We start from the raw sequence: 23841 nt of genomic DNA, 5'->3' as shown, positions 1-23841 counted from the left end.
CACCTGTGCAAGTAGATAAATAGGTACCACTCTGGCGGGAAGGTAAACGGCGTTTCCGTGCGCTGCTCTGGTTCACCAGAAGCGGCTTAGTCCTCGGTCAATAAAGTGAGATGAGTGCCACAACCCCAGAGTCGGCCACGACTGGACCTAATGGTCAGGGGTCCCTTTACCTTTACCTTCACACCAACCCTGCAAGGAAGGCTAGGAGGAGGAACATTTGGTGCTCCAGATGTGGCGAGACTCTGGTTCCCCAATGTCATAGAATCAAAGAGTTGGAAGGAACCCCCCAAACCTCTGCATTGCCAGAATCTCAACTAAAGCACTCACAACAGCAGTCCCAGGGAAGATTGGAGCTGTACTCCAACACCATCTACAGGTTCCCCATCCCTTGGATACGATGGAAGAGCGAGGGACCCAATTTTACATACTGGCTGGGTTCTGACCCCAGGTGTCTCTCTGGTCCAAACTTAGCATGTCAAATGATTTATGGATCATTTCAGCCACAGCCCAAGGCCATTCAGTGAATGGAGGACTATCCAATGCATCTGAATGCTGGGAGATTGCAGGAGTGAAGAAAGGAAGTACAGTGGTACCTTGGGTTAAGAACTTAATTCATTCTGGAGGTCTGCTCTTAACCTGAAACCATTCTTAACCTGAGGTACCACTTTAGCTAATGGGGCCTCCTGCTGCCGCCGCGCAATTTCTGTTCTCATCCTGAAGCAAAGTTCTTAACCCGAGGTACTATTTCTGGGTTAGTGGAGTCTGTAACCTGAAGCGTCTGTAACCTGAGGTACCACTGTACAGTTTGCTATCAGAAGAGGTAGTGATGCCCTTCCGTTTAAAAGAGGACCAGGAAAATTAATGGCAGACAGGGATGCGGATGGCTGCCAGCTAAATGACTGCTATACTCGGCCTCCACAATTAGACGCAGCAGGGCTTCTGAATCCCAGTCATGGAAACCACAGAAGGGGAGAGAAACTCTTGTGTTCGAATCCTGCTTGTGGGTTTTTCCCACAGGCACCTGGTCGGCCACTGAGAGAACAGAATGCTGGACTCAGTGGCGTAGCTGGGTGTTCCGGCACCCGGAGTGCCAGACATGTTGTGCACCTGAGGGCGGGGACGATCTGCCCAAGGGGCCATTCTGCACGGCTGCGCGGTCCTCCCCGGGGCCCGATCTCGGTGCAGGGGGGCGGGCACTGAATGTCACCCCCCTTCAGGATGACACACGCACCGCGCTTCCTGCACCCCCCTTCCTACCAGGCAGAGGGCCTTCTCGGTGGTGGCACCCACCCCGTGGAACACCCTCCCACCAGATGTCAAAGAGAACAACAACTACCAGATTTTTAGAAGACATCTGAAGGCAGCCCTCTTTAGGGAAGCTTTTAATGTTTAACAGACTACTGTATTTTCATACTTTGCTGGAAGCTGCCCAGAGTGGCTGGCGAAACCCAGCCAGATGGGCGGGGTATAAATAATAAATTCTATTCTATTCTATTCCTATACCCCCGGCTGGACTAGATGAGCCATTGGCCTGATCCACGAAGCTCTTCTTATGATCTTATTGGCTATCACCCATTAACCCTTAAAGCAACCCCACTGCAAGGGAACGCAGTAATTTTTTATCTACATATTACAGATTTGGGGAACGGGAGAGGAATAGCAGCTTCCCAAAGGCCACCCAGTGAGTAAATGGCTGGAGCGAGATTTAAACTCTGGCCCTGAAGCTCAGTCATGTCACAACATCACTGACACCAGCCAGGAATCAAGCATTGTTTAGCGATTTATTGACTGCTGGGAGACGGGCAGGAAATGACATGTTTTCAGTGCCGTTATTAGCATCAGACATGAGAGACCGTTCCTCCAGCAGCCTCTTACACCTGGGGTAGCTATGCCAGTGGGGCAGGACTTCAAAGGCAGAAGGGCCCTACCTTGGAGGGTAGGACTCGAACCCATGACTTCAAGTTACAAGGAGATTCCGACTCCACATCAGGAAGAACTTTCTGACAGTAAAGAGCTGTTTGACCGCGGAATGGTCTCCCTTGGGAGCTGGCGGATTCTCCTTCCTTGGAGGTTTTTAAGGAGAGGTTGAATGGCCATCTGTCATGGATGCTTTAGCTGAGATTCCTGCATCGCCGGGGGTTGGACTGGATGACCCCAGGGGGTCCCATTCCAGCTCTACAATTCTATGATTCTAACTGTGCAGAAGGGCTCTCAAACCCAGCATGGCTGGTTTGTTTAACTTGCAGGATTTATGCTGGTTGTCGAATCCAGCTTTCCCAGGTGCTGAACCTGCAGAGCAGAAACGATTAAGAAAAACAAGGTAAAGGTAAAGGGACCCATGACCATTCGGTCCAGTCGTGACTGACTCTGGGGTTGCGGTGCTCATTTTGCTTTATTGGCTGAGGGAGCCTGCGTTTGTCCGCAGACAGTTTCCGGGTCATGTGGCCAGCATGACTAAGCCGCTTCTGGCGAACCAGAGCAGCACACGGAAACGCCGTTTACCTTCCCGCCGGATCAGTACCTATTTATCTACTTGCACTTGACGTGCTTTTGAACTGCTAGGTTGGCAGGAGCAGGGACCGAGCAATGGGAGCTCACTCCGTCGCGGGGATTCGAACCGCCAACCTTCTGATCAGAAAGTCCTAGGCTCTGTGGTTTAACCCACAGCGCCACCCGCTTCCCAGCGATGCAGTTAATTATTATCAGTAAAGCTATTGATGAGCTGTTGTTCTTCTGGACAATGATGTAACTCTGGAAAGATGTACTTTCAGCCGGCAGTACAGGAGGCAGAAAGAAGGTCAGTTTTGTTACTGGCTCTGTCATTCGTTCAGCCCCTTGCTCTGCATATCTGCCACTGGGCTGTGTGTCTCTCCCCTCCCCCACCCCGTCCATTTGCCCTTTTGCGAAAGCTTTTGAGGTTGTGAGGACATAGCGAGGAGCTATTTCGAAAGCTTTGTGCCCTTATTCAAACACTAGAAACTTTCTTTTTTAAAAAATAATATTTATTAAAGTTTTAAAAGTTACAGAAAGAAAAGAAAAAAAATTAAACAGAACAGAACAATACAATACAATACAAAAAACAAAAATGCTACATATACATAACAAAAACAAAACAAAAACAATTTAAAAATCACACCCAATACTTTCAATGTTATTAACTTTCATTTACTTGTTTCCTTGACCTCCTCACACCTCCCTTTTTTGTATTCTAGTTCAATTAGCTATTTCAACAAATCCTTTCCATCCTTCCCAATTTTTATCCTAATATAATGTAACTTTACCTTCCCTCCTTTCATCCATTAACAATCTATTTTTACTTAGTCCTTTATAATACTTCTGCTAAAGCCACATAACTTCATTCCAGCCTCCTTCTAACATTCCTTAATTTTAGAATGTTTCTGTAAATAAACTTTAAATTTCTTCCAATCTTCTTCCACCAACTCTTCTCCCTGGTCTCGGATTCTGCCAGTCATTTCCGCCAGTTCCATGTAGTCCATCACCTTCATCTGCCATTCTTCCCGGGTGGGTAGATCTTGTGTCCAAACACTAGAAACTTTCTGCCCTCACCAGTTAAAACTGCTTGTAAGTTTCCACTTAGTACAAACCAAAAGGATGGTGCAGTTGTTAGCATGCAGTGGTTTGCCTGGGAAGACCTGGGTAACAGAGTGCAATTAGCTTATTAAATTTATTAATCATGTCTCACAAGAAAGAGGTCCCAAAGCAATTTGGTTAGGCTGTTGCACAATTTGCTACCCTTCTTCCTTCTCCATGTGTGTAATCAAGTTAAACAGGTTAATTAGGGTTGTCATATTCCCCAAAGTGAAAATCTGGACAAAATTATTGGGGCTTTTTTTGGTTTTGTAAAGCATTTTTTTTTAAATCGCCCTACTTGCCCTATGTCTGGGTTTACCTGGACATTTTGCCGATTCAGCGAAAATCAACCCGGAAGCCGTTTTGACAGCCCGATTCCCAGACGTATTGCAGTCCCTTGGTTAATGCGGCAGCCAGACTGGTGACGGGGAGCGGCCGCCGAGACCACATAACACCAGTCCTGAGAGATCTGCATTGGCTCCCAGTATGTTTCTGAGCACAATTCAAAGTCTTGGTGTTAACCTTTAAAGCCCTAAACGGCCTCGGTCCTGTATATCTGAAGGAGCGTCTCCACCCCCATCTTTCCACCAAGACACTGCGGTCCAGCGCTGAGTGTCTTCTGGCGGTTCCCTCATTGCGAGAAGCCAAGTTAAAGGGAACCAGGCAGAGGGCCTTCTCGGTGGTGGCACCCGCCCTGTGGAACGCCCTCCCACCAGATGTCAAAGAGAACAACTACTACCAGACTTTTAGAAGACATCTGAAGGCAGCCCTGTTTAGGGAAGCTTTTAATGTCTAATAGGTTATTGTATTTTAATATTCTGTTGGAAGCCACCCAGAGTGGCTGGGGAAACCCAGCCAGATGGGCGGGGTATAAATAATAAATTATTATTATATTATTATTTCAGTTCTACCCCCTACAATCATATCTGAATGACCCATTTGCAACATAACACCCCTAACCCTGGATGCCATGGGCATCCAATGAAGCTGGATGTTGGAAAATTCAGGACCAACAAAGGAAAGGACTTACCGTAATTTTTGCTCTATAAGACTCACTTTTTCCCTCCTAAAAAGTAAGGGGAAATGTGTGTGCATCTTATGGAGCGAATGCAGGCTGTGCAGCTATCCCAGAAGCCAGAACATCAAGAGGGATTGCTGCTTTCGCTGCGCAGCGATCCCTCCTGCTGTTCTGGCTTCTGAGATTCAGAATATTTTTTTACTTGTTTTCCTCCTCCAAAAACTAGGTGCGTCTTGTGGTCTGGTGCGTCTTATAGAACGAAAAATACGGTACTCATTTTGGAACTCCCTGCCACAGGAGCCCATGTTGGCCATCAACTTAGTTGGCTTTTTTTTTTTTAAAAAAAAAAAAGGGTTAGACAAATTCATGGATGAGAAGGCTATCAATGTTTGCTTGCCACAATGGCTATAATCTCCCTCCACTGCTGGAGCCAGTAAATTAGGGTTACCAGACGTCCCTGGTTCCCGGGGACAGTCCCCGGATTTGCAAATCTGTCCCCAGGAAATATGGCAGCGGCAGCCTCAGCAGCCCAGAGCCAGCCTGTTAGTGCAGTTGGCTCTGGCTGGCTTCAGGAGCTGCTTGCTGCCATGGCGCCCGCCATTTTTCCTTGCTGGAAGTCCCCATATGATGTGTCTTGTGCGCATAGGATATGTCTTGTGCGATCTCCTGCCCCGTTCCCCCTTTGTTTTGACTGATCGGGGGAGGCTTGGGCGTCATGGGCAGGTGGCCGTTGCCCAGTTTTTTAAAAACTCTGTGCATTTATGTTTCACAGTGGGCTAAAGAAGGGCTTTGCACCTTTATACAATATGCATGTGTGCTTGGGCCCAGGGTCTTTTTTTTTTTTTAATAATATTTTTATTGATTTTCCAACACATATTAAACACAATACAATACATTATACAAAGACAAACAAACACATAAACACACACAAATATAGTTTCAAAACCTTCTTTTCATAAACATTACTTCTCCGACTTCCCCATACCTCTCCTTTCTGCATCCCTATTTCCAGATTTCTTTCAGCAAATCCTCACTTAATTTAACTAATTACTCTTTTTTCCCCCCTTCTCTCTTACCTAATCATTTACAGCTGTAATCCTCTTTTTTCTCTAACCTCGACATTTTAGCACTCATTACTTTTATAATCATTCTTAAGATACACTTTAAATTTCTTCCAATCTTCCTCCACCGTCTCTTTTCCTTGGTCACGGATTCTGCCAGTCATCTCGGCCAGTCCCATGTAGTCGACCACCTTCGTCTGCCATTCTTCCAGAGTGGGTAGTTCTTGTGTCTTCCAATACTTTGCTATAAGTACCCTTGCTGCTGTAGTAGCGTACATAAAAAAAAGTCCTGTCTCTCTTTGACACCAATTGGCCGACCATGCCCAGGAGAAAAGCCTCTGGTTTCTTATGAAAGGTACATTTAAGTACCTTCTTCATTTCATTATAGATCCTTTCCCAGAAGGCCTTAATCCTCGGGCATGTCCACCAAAGGTGATAGAAAGTACCTTCAGTTACATTACATTTCCAGCATTTGTTATTGGGCAAATGATAAATTTTAGCAAGCTTGACTGGGGTCATGTACCACCTGTAAATCATTTTCATAATATTCTCTCTTAAGGCATTACATGCCGTAAACTTTATACCGGTGGTCCATAACTGTTCCCAGTCAGCAAACATAATATTATGACCAATGTCTTGTGCCCACTTAATCATAGCTGATTTAACCGTTTCATCCTGCGTATTCCATTTCAACAGCAAGTTATACATCTTTGACAAATTCTTAGTATTGGAATCTAATAATTCTGTTTCTAGTTTTGATCTCTGGGCCCAGGGTCTTTTGCCACTACTGACTCCCTGTTGCTACTCAGCTTTTCCCCCCCCCAAAAAAAGTGTCCCCGGATTCATTGAAAAAAATCTGGTAACCATACAGTAAACGGCTCTGAATACCAGTGCTGGACACAGCAGGAGCGAGTGCTGCCGTCCTTCGGCTGAAGTGTCATAAATGAGTCTGCATCGCCATCTGCAGGCGGAAGCACCATCGTCCGCAAAGGGAGGAGTTATTTTTCCATCGACAAAAACCCCAAAGTCTCCTGCGAGGCCACACCACCTTCTGACAACCATCTGGGTTGTGGCTAATGATTTATTATATGCATTCTGAACCAGGCCATTAGTGGACACGATTCTCTACAAAGGAGGAGATCAGGTCCCTGCCCTGAGGAGGTTGGCACAAATCCTGCTCTCCTGAAACGATGAGAACACAGGCCTGGCTTTCTCTCCCAATGTGACTGCAGCTATAAAAGCACAGTCTCTCTAAGAGCATCAGGCAATAGGGCCTCCTGTCTTGGCTCAGCGGTCTGATATGACGAAAGCAAGGCAGTCCCAGGGGGCAGCTATCGTTTGCAATATTCATTATCGTTATGAAGGGTGCTTGTTCCGTTCCCACCTCCCTCCCACCCACAGTGTGCATCAAGGCTCCCTTTTGTGGCAGACATGCTTGCCCGGCCTCGAAGGCTGATAAGGCCTGCGATAAGGATCCTGCTTCCGGGAGAGACAGAGGAGATTTTAATAAAGATTTTGCTCAGTCCGGGAGAAGCTTGGCTGTTACGTGTCATGTCGAGCTGTGATTTGATGGCGGGCGGGGGGAATGGGTTGTAGTTTGGCCACGAATAAGGCCCCAAAGGGAAGAGCAGGGCCGGCTCTACTGTTAGTTAGACAGAGGGAGACGCCCAGCTCAGGTGGCTGATGCAGTGGGTGGGTGGGTGGGCAGGTGCCACACGGCCTGCCCAGCATCTTTTAAGATGGCTGGCCATGCTCAGGTATGGTGGAGGCAGCTGTTTGAACATGGGTGTGGAAATGAGATTCAGCTGCCCAGTCCTGCCAGCTTTTGTACATGGAAGGATGTGTGGGGAACTCGCCAAAAGAAAATCGGACATTATTTATGTATGCTACCCCTTCATGGATCACTGCCTTGCCATGGCGAAGGGGCTTGAATAACTCAGAGAAGTTATGAGCTATGCCGTGCAGGGCCACCCAAGATGGACAGGTCATAGTGGAGAGTTTGGACCAAACGTGATCCACCTGGAGGAGGAACCGGCAAGCCACTCCAGCATCCCTGCCAAGAAAACTCCATGGACAAAGACAACAGGCATATAAAAGTTATGATGCTGGAAGATGAGCCCCTCAGGTCGGAAGGCGTCCAACATGCTACTGAGGAAGAACGGAGGACAAGTACAAATAGATTCAGAGCTGATGAAGTGGCTGGGCCAAAGCCGAAAGGACGCTCAGTTGCGGATATGCCTGGAAGCAAAAGGAAAGTCCAATGCTGTAAAGAAAAATATTGCATAGGAACCTGGAATGTAAGAACCATGAACCTGGGTAAGTTGGATGTGGCCAAAAATGAGATGGCAAGAATAAGGGGAGGCCAGAGGACGAGATGGTTGGACAGTGTTCTCGAAGCTACCAACATGAGTTTGACCAAACTGTGGGAGGCAGTGGAAGACAGGAGTGCCTGGTGTGTTCTGGTCCAAGGGGTCACGAAGAGTCGGACACGACTAAACGACTAAACAACAAAGGCAGCAGCAAGAATTTTAATAGCAAACTTGGAAGACAGGAGAAATACCATCAAAAGAACAATGGCAAGAAAAGCTGATGAACTATGCAGAGTTAGTAAAGTTAACGGATAAACTGCGTGAAAAGGACAATAGTGACTTTGAAAAAGAATGGGAACCTTTTACAACTTATTTGCATAAACAACAAAAAAACATGGACTCATTTGCAGGGTTTAAATAAACATTTACAACGGCGATAACACAGTATTATGTACAAACAGCAGAATGTAACATTTGATGTAATAAACCAGAAATGGAAGTTGGGGGAAGTCAACGGGGGGGGGGGCGGGGATTGGAAAATGAATGTTAAGTAATGATATTGGATATTTGTTATGAGAAAAGAAAATCAATAAAATTATTAATTTTTTAGAATGGCTGAAGGCAGAAGAAGAAGAAGAAGAAGAGTTTGGATTTGATATCCCGCCTTTCACTCCCTTTAAGGAGTCTCAAAGCGGCTAACAATCTCCTTTCCCTTCCTCCCCCACAACAAACACTCTGTGAGGTGAGTGGGGCTGAGAGACTTCAGAGAAGTGTGACTGGCCCAAGGTCACCCAGCAGTTGCATGTGGAGGAGCGGAGACGCGAACCCGGTTCCCCAGATTACGAGACTACCGCTCTTAACCACTACACCACACTGGCTCACAGGCAGGATAGGATTACGTCAAATAAATGAATAAAAACATCCTATCAGGGTCTGGCAGAGGCACTCTTAATATCTTCTGCAAAATCTCTTGAGTCCCCACACTCTCAACTCATTGCCCACTTGGTCACAAAGTGATAAGGATGGTTACCTTTTTCTTTCCTGAAATATGCAGAGAGATAAAGGAGGAAATAGGATTACTCTCTTTCCAACTTCCTCTGTCATCTTGATGAGCTTCCCAAGGCTCAGATTGGATCTTTTACCTGAATCCCTTGGAAATGTGAAGTGTGTGTGTGTGTGTGTGTGTGTGTGTGTGTGTGTGTGTGTTCTCTCGCTCTCTCTGGGGAGGAGGGCTGATTTGGGAGATGGCGGGGAGAGAAGAATGACCCGAAGTTTGGTGACCACAGCAGTTCTTTCAAAATCCACATGTGCTCACAGACCTAAAGGTAAGCAGCATTCGAGAAGACTCTCTGAAACAAGCAGGTGCCCAAAATCCAACCAAAGGTCTCCTCTGCCCGGGAACCGTAGTCCTCCTGTGTGGGAGGCTAGTTATCTCTCAACAGAGATATATTCACACCCTTGCCAAACTACAAGTCCCATGCTACTTTTGGGGGAAGATCAATAGTTATCCCGGCTTAAACAGGCACAAACTCATAAGTCTTTATATATACAGTGGACGCTCAGGTTGCAAACATGATCCATGTGGGAGACACGTTTGCAACCCGCAGCGCCGCGTCTGCGCACGCACGGGTTGCGATTTGGCACTTATGTGCCATGCGCGAGCACCAAAACCCAAAAGTAACCTCTTCCGGTACTTCCGGGTTTCGGCGCATCCGTAACCCAAAAACGCGCAACTTGAAGCGTCTGTAACCCGAGGTATGACTGTATTTCATTTTCCACTGCTCCTTTGTCAACACCTGAAGGGTCACATTTAATTCTTTATCTGAATTTTTATTGAAGTGTCACATTTACTGAATGTTCTGTTATTAGTTATTTGCCACTGGGCTTAACAACTGATGCTTTTTAATGGCACATGTTCTTCCTTAATAGGCACTGCACAGCTAGGGGAGAAGTACTCTTACAAGACCATTGATAGGGAGGGATTTTTCTTTTCTTTTCTTTTTACTGCTGTTGAACAAGCATGCTTCAGTTTCTCATATATATATATATATATATATATATATATATATATATATATATATGTTTTTCCTAAAACAATATACACATGGAAAATAAAAAAACAGAAAGAAAAAAATGTTCTTTCGAGCCTTTCAACTTCCCTGCATCCCTCCATTTCTAAAATTTGTTCCTGTATCTTTTACTGTAATCTATCTGTTATATTGGGACGCGGGTGGCGATGTGGGTTAAACCACTGAGCCTAGGACTTGCAGATCAGAAGGTTGGCGGTTCAAATGCCCGCGACGGGGTGAGCTCCCGTTGCTTGGTCCCTGCTCCTGCCAACCTAGCAGTTCGAAAGCATGTCAAAGTGCAAGTAGATAAATAGGTACCACTCTGGCGGGAAGGTAAACGGCGTTTCCGTGCGCTGCTCTGGTTCGCCAGAAGCGGCTTAGTCATGCTGGCCACATGACCCGGAAGCTGTACGCCGGCTCCCTTGGCCAATAAAGCGAAAATGAGCGCCGCATCCCCAGAGTCGGCCACAACTGGACCTAATGGTCAGGGGTCCCTTTTCCTTTATCTTTATCTGTTATACATCCATAGTGTCCAAAGTTCGTGTTACTTTACAAGTCTCGTCGTATTCCTGCCAATAAGCACACTGCAGTTTCCAGCACTAGCTCTGAGCATGTATGTTTAGGGTCAGGCTTGCCTGGTTAACGGGAATCATAGAATCATAGAGTTGGAAGAGACCACAAGGGCCATCGAGTCCAACCCCCTGCCAAGCAGGAAACACCATCAGAGCACTCCTGACATAAGCCTCTGCTTAAAGACCTCCAAAGGAGACTCCACCACACTCCTGGGCAGCAAATTCCACTGTCGAACAGCTCTTACTGTCAGGAAGTTCTTCCTAATGTTTAGGTGGAATCTTCTTTCTTGTAGTTTGGAGCCATTGCTCCGTGTCCGCTTCTCTGGAGCAGCAGAAAACAACCTTTCTCCCTCCTTTATGTGACATCCTTTTTATATATTTGAACATGGCTATCATATCACCCCTTAACCTCCTCTTCTCCAGGCTAAACATGCCCAGCTCCCTTAGCCATTCCTCATAAGGCATCGTTTCCAGGCCTTTGACCATTTTGGTTGCCCTCCTCTGGACACGTTCCAGTTTGTCAGTGTCCTTCTTGAACTGTGGTGCCCAGAACTGGACACAGTACTCCAGGTGAGGTCTGACCAGAGATGCAGACATTTAGAAAAATACAGCACTTCCACTCCATTCTTAATTTTTGATTTGATTGGTATCTTATAATTGAAGTCAATTTTGCCAATTCTATCTACTCACTTAATTTACAAAGTATTTCGAAGATTCTATCTCAAAATATTGTTCTAAAAATGACATGCTAAGAGGCTTAGAATAAGCAATAACAAAACCAAAAAAGAAAGAAGGAAAAATCAGAATTTAACAAAAATAATTTATTATAGAATGCAAGGGAGGAAAGGTAGAAAGAAATATAAAGAAGTTGAATTGCTGTGGAGGGAAGTAGAGTGTGGGTGGTGGGTTTTATAATTAAGTGTATAATTATGCAGCTGGTATAATTTAGATATTATATTTTATGTGAAGGAATCATTGGGAATTTTGGTTATTATGTATATATGTTAAGTCTCAATAAAGATCTTTGGGGGGGGGACAAAAAAAAAGAAAAAAAAGAAAAACACAGTGACACAAAGGGTTGTTTGAAGAACAGGAAGTTACCTAATCACTCAGATGTACCGATTAATCTATCCAATGTTTGCGGGGTTCTAGTTGCGGTTGGTGACATGGAAACACACTCCCCCTTCACAAGGGCCTCCATGTGCCTTTTTGAGCATGCTTCCCCCGCCAAATCTGGAACGCTTTACTCCAGTTTTCCACCAAGGTGGCTAAACACACACACACACACACACACACACACACACACACTCAGGGCATCAAAAAGGCATTTGAAATCCAAACAGCAGGCCCACGTCCATGGAAAATCCTGACGTGTTGGAAGGGGCATTTTCTCCAGCGTTTGGGAGGCTGGTCGCATAGCGACTCTTGAAGCAAATGACCAACAGCGAATATTTACCTGCAGCAGCTGTCTCCAAGCTGGTGCCCTCCTTACGTTTTTTACTACCATTACAGGGCAGCTGGCATCAAGTTGGCAAAGGCTGCCCTGGAAGCTGAACCAACCTGGGAGTTTTGAGGTCCAAATCCAGCTGGCTTAGCTACTTGTACACAGTGGTGTAGCGAGTGTGGGGGGGGGGCACGGGGCGGTTGCCCCAGATGCAGTATTTGTTAGGGGCGCAAGATTTCAACACCCGGTGCTGCCTCAATACAGCTGTGTGCTTTTGTTGCAGGGCTCTGTTGAAAACAGCTTCTCAGAAGTTTTTAAAAATGATAAAAAGTTAGGGTTCCAGGTGGAGAAATCGAAGTTAGAAACTGAATTGTTAGAACCAAAGACTAAGGTATTATCTAGAATGTATAACTTGCTGTTAAAATGGAATACACAAGACGAAATGGTCAAATCGGTTATGATAAAATGGGCACAGGACATTGGGCATAACATTATGTTTGAGGACTGGGAAAGGTTGTGGACCACTGGGCTGAACTTCACCGCATGTAATGCTCTGAAGGAAAATGTAATGAAAATGATATATAGATGGTACATGACCCCAGTTAAACTTGCCAAAATATACCATTCGTCTGATAATAAATGTTGGAAATGTAAAGAAAACGAAGGAACATTCTTTCACCTCTGGTGGACATGCCCTAAGGTGAAGGTCTTCTGGGAAATGATATATAATGAGCTGAAAAAGGTATTTAAGTATACCTTCACTAAGAAACCAGAGGCCTTCCTTCTGGGTATTGTCGGCCAGAAGGTGTTAAAGAAGGACCGAACATTCTTTATGTATGCAACAACGGCAGCAAGGATACTCATCGCAAAAAACTGGAAAACTCAAGATCTACCCACACTGGAAGAGTGGCAGATGCAACTGATGGACTATATGCAACTGGCCGAGATGACAGGCAGAATCCGTAACCTGGGAGAAGAGAAGATGGAGGAAGACTGGGAGAAATTCAAGAAGTATCTACAAAAACATTGTAATTTGGTTGAATGCTAAGAAGGATGCTAGATTATAAAAAACTGGCCACCACTAAATTAGATTTGAAATTTGATGATAAGTGAGACTAAAGAAAATATAAAAATTTTTGGAAGAAGTGCTAGATTATATTTGAATGAGTGGACATGAGATTGTAAACAAGTTGATAATTTGTTTGGAAAAAACTTTTAACGATGTAAATGGGAGCGGGAGACGTGAGGAAGTCCAAAGAAGTGATGAAATTATGTCTGTGATAGAAGTAAGACTGTTTATTATTTGTGCATTTATATTTAAAAACTTTAATAAATATTTATAAAAAAAAAAAAAATGAAAACAGCTTCTCCATGCAAGCCAGGAAGTGACCACTCCAGACAACAGAACGACTCTTTTTGTCTTATTTCTGTGGCTGCGATTGCTTGGGTGACGCGGATGCCGTCAGGCAGCTGATTGTGCATGCGTACTCTGTCCATTTCCCTCCCGCACGGCCCTGGGCTCTGGCAACCCACGTTATGCCACTGCCTGGACAACCCAAAGGGCTGCCAAGGAAAAGCTGAGGGCACGATTAGACTTTATGGGGCCTGTTGATACCGCTGGGCTGCTTTACTTCCCTACCTATCCCCACACTGAAGGTATGTGTAGCACAATAGGACATGCCAAATTTTTCAAATTCCCCAAATGAGAGCTGCTAAAAAGTTGTTGCATGACTTAGGAATTCAAAAGCTATTTTTTGTTCAATTGATATAATTCTGTTTGGCTTGGTAGGTAAAGTGTGAAGATTGCGTAGGAACACCATATTTTTCGCTCCATAAGACGCACTTTTCCCCTCCTAAAAAGTAAGGGGAAATGTGTGTGCGTCTTATGGAGCGAATGCAGGTGGGAGGCTCTGCTCAGCGCTCCCTTTAAAGAATATTTTTTTCCTTGCATCCCCCCTCTAAAAACGAGGTGCATTTTATTGTCGGGTGTGTCTTACGGAGTGAAAAATGCGGGAATTAAAAATCATTGCCAAATACTTTCAGTTAGATTATTCTGCTCACTTCCAGAGGGTTTGTGCAGGGGAAATGTACCAGCAGATTACGACGAGAAAGGATAATTTCCCTCCCCACTCTAAATCACAGCAAAACCAAGCGCCCACATAAACAGCCGACACTCACCAGTGTTACAAAATCTTGTATTAATCATCTCCCTTCACTTCCAATATAACGTTGATATGAAACATAGGCATGATTCCTAGTTACATGGGAGGAGGACGAATAATAAATATATATCGTAGCAAGTTGAAACCACGAGGGTGTTTCACCAGTAATAACAACGAATTGAAAACTGTACACTTGCAAAGAAATTACAGCATCCCCAAACGTTTATAGTGTGTTTTGTTTCCGCCCCCCCTTCTTTTTCTTCTTCTGTATAATCAGGAAGCTGAAACGTGTAAACAAACATGCTATTTCCATATATGACAATTTTCCTTTCTTAAAAAATATGCATTGCTTGGCAACATTAACTAGGCAAAAATATTTCTTTGTGCACTAATTTTATACAGGGGAGATACACCCTCCCCCCCACCAAATAAAATGAAAAGAAGAGGTCAAGACTAAAATACATGCAAAACAACAGAAGGTGTGTTTCATTGCCAAAAGCAGGCGTGCAGCAGAACAGAAACCCAAGCTTTTTTCGTTTTCGTTTTCATTTGCTTACAGGAGGCATAAATACATAAGAGTTATATATTAATAAGGGAGGAAGTATTTTGCTTTTTCTTCTTCTTCTTCTTCAACATTTATTAACATTCCCGTTTTCTTGCAATTCCTCCCAGAGGAATACACATTCACCGTTTATTTTTATTTTTTTAAGTAAAGATTAAAGGAATACAAAAAATAAAACTCACTTTGCAAACTCTTGATGACTTGTATAAAATCAACTTTAGTGTTATCATAGCTGTGTGCAAATTATACTTTCTACAAGGTCTACTCTTTCCTTCCTGCTTCAAATCAGGCACGTCCAGAAAAACTTCGAAAGACCGGGGAGTTTGGGGGCGGGAAGGGCAAAACGGGGGACGGCAAGAGGGCTTTGCGGACAGGCTTCGCCAGATGTTATGGGACATGGAGTTGCAGCTGTTCTGGGCATATCTTCACCCCCCCTCTTCGCGTGAAGGTCCCTGCCAGTCTTTGCCAACCTGTTGCTTTCTGGCCGGCTGTGCCAGCTGGCGCTGATGGAAGCTGAAGTCCAAAAGCAAGTGGGGAGGGCCAGGTTGGCAGAGACTGATCTAGGGGAAATACCACATGCCACACACTGCTTGCCTTCAGTGTAGAAAGAGGAGGGAGAAGATAACATCCAGATCAGCCCTTATAAATCCAGAGAGAGAGAGAGAGAGGATGCTGATGAGACGAAATAGCCAAGTTCTGCCTTTAAACGTGGGAGGCTGGCGCCATATGCAGAGTGCCAATTCTGCAGCAATCTGAACTGCCTGCAGGTCTCTACATCTATCTGGTTCGGGGAGCAGGGCTGTGAAACCCCCTCTCCCCTCTGTGATCTCAGGACAGCAAGGGGAAGATGCTTAGACTGCGTGGGAGGAAGCTGAACGAAAAGGGAGCATCGAATGACGCCTCAAAAGAAAGGCTGGGTTTCCTCAGCGTCATTCGTCCTTGGCCCCACCCGGGAAAAATAAAGGGGGGGGGAGAGGAAAAAAGGCACTGCCGTGGCCCAGAATTTGGGGAGTCTAAGGAGGCTGCGGCGTGTGTGTCTCTCACTGCGGTAAAAGCAAACTGCTTGACAACAGCTGTGCAGGTGGTCATTTCGGACATCCAGGTGGAGTTACAAGCGATTGCAAGACTTGTATTCAACAGGCAAGCTTGCCAGGGGGCGGGGGGGGGGGAGATGTATTTCTGGGCCCTCTTTTGCCAGGTACAGAGCGCTGTCCCAAACCTCGCCGAATCCAGGCCCCAAATCCATGTACGTGGGTTTGTTCTTCACGCAGCAAAGACCACCTTGTTTGGTGCCCATCCTTGACTGATGAACATGGCGCAAGGTTTGCTGGAAGACTCCCCTTCCGCAGGTCTCCTGGGAACGAACGGGGACCTTGTCGCGCAAGGTCACAGAGGCGCCTCGAACCGCTGCAAGCCTTGCGTCCCCTCGCAGCCGGGCTGTTCCCCATCCAGCTGATGGGCCTACGGAATTGTGCAGAGACCTGCATCACCCTGCGGCCTGCACAGTTTGTTTCCGCAGTGCGCAACACAGCCAAGGGCACTTGGAGGTATACTAGGGTTGCTTCATGTTGCAGTATAGACGGTATCACAGTGCAGGAAGTAAAAGCGACGGCGCTCCCCCCAAAAAAACGCCCCCCGGTGCTTCATTCTTCTTGGCTCCAACCCCTGCCAGCTACTGCCCACCAAATGAATTCTGCGGCAGGTGGGGGGGGGGACACCAGAAGCCCCTTCCCAGAATCCCTCGCTGCCGCAATCTGGATACGTGAAATCTCCCTTGCATTTCCCCGTCAACAATTAAGCCGCAAACCGCTAAAAGGAAAAGCAGCAGTATAAATTTCATAGGTGATAAAATCGCATAGTAATAAGTTGTCTCTGGCAGCCGACATAACCAGCTTAATACACTCTTGTAATGAGAGCAAGGAGAAGGGGGAGGACAAAATAATAATAATAATAATAACAATAACAGAACTCCACACATTTCTACATAGTGAAATATTTCGCAATTTCTGACACTATCCTATAATTGCTTATTATAAAACGGTTGCATTTGGTGATAAATGAGTAAATAGAAAAATGAAAGGCACTGCCACTTTTTTTTGTTTTGTTTTAAAATACTAAACATCTGACTTCCATGGCCTTTTGCATGCAACTTCTCCACTTTTTTTATAAATAGATTTAATTTTTAGTTTAGATACTTATGGGGTGTGTCCCCCATCCCACCCCCTTTTTCCTGCAGTCAATACAGGAACTAAGAGGGAACCTGGTGGGGAGGGCCTTTTTGAAACGTATCTAAAGCCTCTTTTGATTAAACAAGAAACACACACACACACACACACAAAAAAAAAACCTAAGACAATGTCTCAACACACTGCGAATGGAAAAGAAGCTCTCTTATTCCAAGCAAAAGAAAGAAAGAAAGAAAGAAAGAAAGAGCAAGCATATGGTTATTCTCAGAATTTCTATCATGGTTACCAGCCATAGCGAGTTATAATTCATATATTTATCCAAAATAATATCTCTTAATAATCAGATAACCTCTGTTTTCCTATATTCAGCAAATGAATAAATAAAAGGGTCCCCCCCCCCCGATTTCTAAATACTTTTCAGGAACTTCTTCCTTTTCTACCCAACCCCCCATTTCCCTGCACAAGCAATGCCACTCAAGTTTTGTAGGACACCCCCCCAAAAAACCCCTCTCTCCATCACTCAGAACAGTCATTCTGTCCCCCTTCAGTGTCCAATCTACATCCTCCACTCTCTTCTGTGCCCCCTGCTTCTCCCTCGCCCCTCACAATTGATAACTTGAGCAAAATTGGTCAGGCCGCCCTCCAGAGAAACCCGCCCCCTGCGAGGGAGTGGACCCGGGGCAGGTTGTGCCCCCTCTTCCTGGGTGCCTTGAAATAAACCACTTTCTAAAACCTTCCCCTCCAGGACTGCGTTCCTTCTTTGCTCCGATAAAAACACAACACACCCACACCGCCCTTTAGCATCACGCGTTCCCGCTAGAAACACAGAAACGAAAACTGTATTTTGGCACCTTTTGTTTTAAGGAGGAAGAAAACGAAAAACAACAACACACGCCTTCAAAATATGGCATATCGAATGCATTTACATAGATCTCTCTGCCCAGAGGCTGGAGAGAGATGCTGAGGCACAGCTCTGCCCCTTCCTCTCCTGTCCGCTGACTAGAAAAGAAAGTCGCAGCAAGTGTTTGGCACTGAGTTAAACCTTGATCAGGTGGAGAAAGAAAACCGTTCTTCCCGAATAAAACTGGGCCATGAGAGACTCTCAGGGGGAAAGGCAATTGACTCACACGGGATAGATGTGTCGGGACAGGGGCTCAACCACATGTCAACCTTGAAACAAAATTTAAAAAATTCCTTCCAGCAACACCTTAGAGACCAACTAAGTTTGTTATTGGTATGAGCTTTCGTGTGCATGCACACTTCTTCAGATACCATGCACACGAAAGCTCATACCAAGAACTTAGTTGGTCTCTAAGGTGCCACTGGAAGGAATTTTTTTATTTTGTTTCGACTACGGCAGACCAACACGGCTACCTACCTGTAACATGCCAACCTGTTACATATTGGTGTAAACCAGGAGTAGGGAAACTCTGGCCTGCCAGATGTTGCTGAACTTCCACCTCCATCAGCTGCAGAAAGCAATTGCAGGGATAATGAGAGATTTAAGTTCAGCAACATCTGGAGGGCCAAAGGTAGCGCACACCTGGCTTAAATGAGGATGGCTTCCACCTGGGGGCCCTGCCAGCTGCAGTTCTGTGATGGAGCTGGGGATACGCAGCAGAGGACACCCAGGATCTCCACACAAGTCCAGTAAGCAGTGGCGTAGCGTGGGGGGTGCAGGGGGGCCGGCCGCACCGGGCGCAACATCTGGGGGGGTGCGCTCGCCGCTAATGGAGTCGCCGAAGAGCCTCGGGCACAGGCTGTAGCAAAGCCCCATGTCTCGCGGAACCGACGAGCTGTGCGCGCGTCCGGGCTGAAGGCGTCCGGCAGGCAGCGGCTCTCAGCGCTCGCCGTGGAGGGCGCGCCAGGCAGCCCCTCCTCACAGCCCCGCTGCTGCTGCTGCAGCTGCTGGGCCATGTTGCATTTTCCTCGCCTCTCTGCCCTCCTCCTCCTCCTCCTCCTCCTCCTCCAGGCAAGCGGCGTCATTTGGGCGGCAGCGCCAGCGGCAACTCGCCTCAGATCACCTGACACGGACCCGCCACCGCCGCCGCCGTGGCTACCTTACCGTAAATACCCCAGCCCAGGCAGCAGCAAGAAGAAGCTGGCAGCGGCGGCAGGTTAGGGGTTAGGGGCGCAAATTACTTGCCTTGCCCCGGGTGCTGACAACCCACACTACGCCGCTGCCAGTAAGGGGGTTTAAGGGGGCCACATCCACTTAAAACTGGTCTTAAGCCCATATAAATCTGCAGGATATACTCCATCACAATGATTCTTGAGAGCATCCTCTCAAATCTACATTTCCCAAGGGGATTCCCTGCACTGCAGGGGGTTGGAATGGATGACCACTGGGTTGCCTTTCCACTCTGCAGCTCTATGATTCTATGGAGGTGAGCCATGACGATGAAACTGGTTTCAAATCAATTTATGATTCGCAGCACGGAGATGCCCATTCCTTGGCACTGTGGCACATATCTGAGAACGAAGGAAGCATCCCGGGGGGAGAAGAGGCAGAGGTGTTTCCTCTCCCCCCCCCCCACTGAAGCCAGCGTGGCAGGAACAGGAACGAGGAGGTGCAGAAACGGCACTCCTGTCTCTGCTGCTGCCAGCCCTGAGGGGTCAGCTAGTGCCAGTGTGGCTGAACGGTCTGCGCTCCTGCCCTGCTGCATCCAGAAATGCTGAAATGATGCACCAATCTGCATGGTGCACAGACCCCCCCAAAGCAAGCGCTGACTTGGTGAGCCCTTAGGATCAGGTATCACGGAATATGCTGGTATGATGTGATGCACCAAAACGTGATGTATATTTCAGCTGTGCACACTTATTTATTTATTTTTAAAGCTATATCTTCCTGCATGTGGCAGCAGCACGCCGCTGCAAAGACAAGGGAGCAAGATTGGTCGTTTGGGAGTCTGCAAGTCACACTCCTTCTCCAGCAGCCAAGTTTTCTGGGGAGGTGGCGGAGGAGGATGGAATGAGGAGGAACTCTGCGCCACCTTTTTTCTGGGCCACAAGAAACAGGCAAATCGCACTTGCGGACGGTGCGGCTCCTGTTTAGAAACCGTATCTATGCCACGCAAACCAAGTTTCCGAGGTGACCTCACATCTCTCGCAGGTTTGCACAGAGGCTGCCTTCAAAGGCTTCCTAGACCTGCTTGGATTAAATCTGAGATGGGAGCGTCAGTGGAAAAAGTAGGCGCATGAGCCCACTTGTTTGGGAAGCCGCGCTTGGCCAGAGCTGTTTTCTTTTGAAGCCTTGTTTCCCCCTCGACTCCTCCATGCACTGAACTCGCCTGCCTGTGCTCACGAGGGGAGACAGGCCTTTCCCTGCTTCCTTCCCCTCCTGGCCTGGCGCATGGATCCCCGTACGCCAGGCCCGGAGAAAGGCGTCAGTGTCTGCCTTCCAGGACAAACACGCCGGGGAACAGATGCCCCATTTAGATGGGGAGACTGCTGCCTCCAGCCGCTCTGTTTACCCTTCCCTCCTGCGCAGATCTTCGGCACAGGAAAGGCACGTTCTTCCCCTTCTGAGAAGACACCTCGGCACCTTCTCCTCCGATTACCTCACAGGCCGGGAAAAGAAAGTGGGATTGAATGAGCAGCACTCCAGCCCCCAGACACGTCGGTGTGGACGTCAGGCCCTGCTGGTATTTCAAAGGGTCTTCCAAGGGTACCCAGATTGGAAGCAGGCTTACTTGGAAGTCAGGGCTACCTACTAAAGTTATGTCAGGGGCAGGTAGGAACTCTGACGCCACGCGGGAGACAATCCTTTGACAATCTGGGGTTCTCCAGATGTTTTGGGGGCCCCAACTCCTACCAGCAGGGCAGTGCTGGCTGGGGCTGACAGGAACTGCCGGCCAAAACATCTGGGTGGCACCAGGTTGGCAAAGGGCTACACCAACTGCTGCCTGCCACCAATGGAGGCTAGTCCATTTGGTGCAAAGGGGGTGCTGCCTTGCCAGCCTCAGTCAGCAAACACCCGCCTGCCTTCTTGCGTACAACCTATCGAGCGGGTGGCACTGGCTGCCAACTCCCCCTTGAGCCTCAGGGTTGCCCATGGAGAACTCTGCAGGGAGTAGAGGGGGACATCTCAATCTCTCATTGGCTCTGGTGCCACCTGCTGTTGGGCTCCATGATGCCCACTCTGTCATTCCCAACGGGCACTGGTCGCTAACGCTGCAATATAGGATTTGATCCAGGTCTCGGTAAGCCTCGCAGCTTGTTATATGGCTTCCTTGGGGAGAAATCTGATGTACTACCGATCTCATGCATGGTATCCCCAACCTTCGGCCCTCCAGATGTTTTGGACTACAATTCCCATCATCCCTGACCACTGGTGCTGTTAGCTAGGGATCGTGGGAGTTGTAGGCCAAAACATCTGGAGGGCCGCAGGTTGGGGATGCTTGGTTTAGGCAACCTGACCCTTTCCCACACCAACACTTCTGGTTCCCAACTGGACCCGTCCACTTGAGTGGCAAGCAATGTCAAGCAAACAGGGCTTGGGCCCTAGAAATAGGGTGGTCCAAATGGACTCCCCGCTCTCATGGCTGCTGCCACCCAACCAGCAGCTTTCAGTCTGACACAAGACAGTCATGCCTGTGTTGCTCAATGAGCCAAGTCACATTGCCACCCTACACTTCAGGTACCAAGCCAAAAGCAAGGTGAGTCTCTGAGTGGACGTGGCTCTCCTGTTCTCCCAGAGAAGCATCTCTTGAGATGTTCTCTTCCTCCTAGGACGTGAGCTCACGAGTCCATATGCAACATTTTTTCTATTTTCTCTCTCACACATACATACAAATATATGCACACAGACACAATCTAAGGAGCGGAGGCTTCTCTGTGGCACCTCCAGACGCGGCTCCTCCTGCTTGCCTGCCCTGCCACAAATCTCATTCCTTCCTTCGGCGCCCTGCTCCGCCCCCGGCTCAGAAAGTCAAGAAAAAAGTCACGCAAGTGCCTTCCGCACCCCCCTCTATAGAAGCAATAGCTTGGCAGTTATTTTCAAAGGCAAACCTGCTGCTATAAGACACACACACACAAACAAACACACGCACACACACAAAAATGCCATGCAAAAGATCCTTTACGTCAGTGAGACAAGTCCTTGCAGGTGGCGGCAAAATTATTCTGGCAAGACCGAAGGGCCTTGTTCCGCTCCCCTCTCTCGCTGTGCCTGCGGTTTCCCTGTTCTGCCTAGTGGAAGCACCCTTGATCCTGGAGAGAACGTGGCAGGCGAGATCGGGGTGCTGGCAAGGGAGTCTGGGCCACGCTAGACGTTCCAACCCCCCCCCAAGTGGCAGGCCAGGGGGCTGGGACTGGCCCACCCCGTCGGTTCATCAACTTAACACTGCGAGAGGAGGAGGAAGAGGCGTTTGTGGGGGGGGGGCGCTCTGCACACCTGCCACGCTCTTTTCCGCCCGCCTTCGTGTAAACAATGCGCAGAACCCAAAGCCGCTCTTTTGGACGCCAACGGAGGGAAATTAGTTTGGCCTTTTTAATTTCCTTTCTGCCGCTGCCGCCCCCCCCCCGACAACAACTGCAGCTCAAAACGGTGAATGTCAGTGAAACACAGCTCCTATTTACAGATGGCCGACGCATCGCTCTCTGTGTCGTCGTCTTCATGCTTCGGTGACGTTATTTCAGAAAGTCTTTCTTTGCGAGGAGCGGTTCCGTCTGCCACCCCCGCTGCCCGTTCCCAACGGATGCTCCGAGCATATTATTTGGCTGCTAAGAGGCTTGCCCTTAGCCACGGTTGGGGAGGCCTGCTCCTCTGAGGAAGCCCTCCGAGATCTTTCGCTCCCCACCCAATGTTATTTCTCTGTTTTGTGCATAATCATAAACCTGGCGGATCCCAGTCCTGTTTCTTGACGATGCGTAACAGCAATATAAGTGTGACCCTTTTACAAAATGTAAACAGAGATGGAGAGAGGAGAAGACAAGAGACAGACAGACAGAGAGACAAAGAGAGAAGAAAACGGCAACGGAAAGGTTGCAAATTATCTCCAGGGATCCTTGACATGTCCGGGGACTCGCTGCCAACTTTGCCGCTGGTCCAGCAGCCCAATTTGCCGACGGCCAGCGTTCTCACTGCAGACACCTCCGTCTTCTAGATCGTCGAGGTTCTGTCGACACCATCTGAAAGGGTGAGGTTCACCGTTAAGAGGCTTCCAGACCAAGGGCTGCAGGCTGGCCGAGATGAAAAGCTTTTTCTATACAGGAGGAATTTCATATATATATATATATATATATATATATATATATATGCTTTCGTAGATTTTCACGGGTACAGGAATGCAGGTTTTGGTGTCCTCGGGTGTCTTCCCGTGTAAAAGTTGGGGTGTCTAGGCGACGTTTCGACGAGGTCTCACTCGTCATCTTCAGGCTGGTGCTTTCGGCTTCTTGTTACTGGAACAGAGCAGGATCTCAGTGTTTGAGTTCCTATAAATACTGTAGAGGGGGTGTGGTGTATAGCCTCCAATGTTCTGGGCAGAGAGGAAGTTCCCAGGCTAGTGTGCCTTTTCTTCTTTTGTTCCTTAATTACTTGAGAGATATCTTGAGTGATTTCTTGAGTGATATCCTGAGTACCACTTAGGTGGGTCATTAGGTGTGGATTAGTTGTTAAAGTCTTTGTGTCTTGACCTCTTGAACTTTGTGAAGAGTTTTCCTGAGAAGATGGCTGTACTGTACTTAGTTGTGCTCTGGCTTGGCTTCGTGTATAGGGGCGAGCTGTGGTTTTGTGGCTTGTGTCAGCCAGATCTGTGTAGGGATTGCAGGGGGGTGCAGCATCCGGAGGTGCCACCATGGATTGGCTACTGGATGGTGTCTGTAATTCATCTGTGGAGAGGGTCTGGGTTTGGGTCTGGTGTGGTT

The 23841-nt window shown here is 47.5% G+C and overlaps 1 protein-coding gene across 2 annotated transcripts in view; it reads right to left on the bottom strand.

Moving 5' to 3' along the window:
- Window positions 1–14245: 14245 nt before the first annotated feature.
- SAMD4A (sterile alpha motif domain containing 4A) overlaps window positions 14246–23841 on the bottom strand; it is a 162946-nt gene continuing 153350 nt past the window's right edge. For both annotated transcript variants that reach the window (XM_081861035.1, XM_081861034.1), the window contains 2 exons: window positions 19146–23106; window positions 14246–18609 (listed from right to left, as the gene is read on the bottom strand). In XM_081861035.1, the coding sequence (XP_081717161.1) occupies window positions 23078–23106 (29 nt within the window). In that variant the 3' untranslated portion in view covers window positions 14246–18609; window positions 19146–23077. The remainder of the gene's footprint in view (window positions 18610–19145; window positions 23107–23841) is intronic.

Source organism: Podarcis erhardii, assembly GCF_964252035.2.
Source record: "Podarcis erhardii genome assembly, chromosome: 1".
Classification (NCBI taxonomy): Eukaryota; Metazoa; Chordata; class Lepidosauria; order Squamata; family Lacertidae; genus Podarcis; species Podarcis erhardii.
Note: the sequence above shows the minus strand (reverse complement) of the source record. Positions and strands in the feature narration are given on the sequence as shown.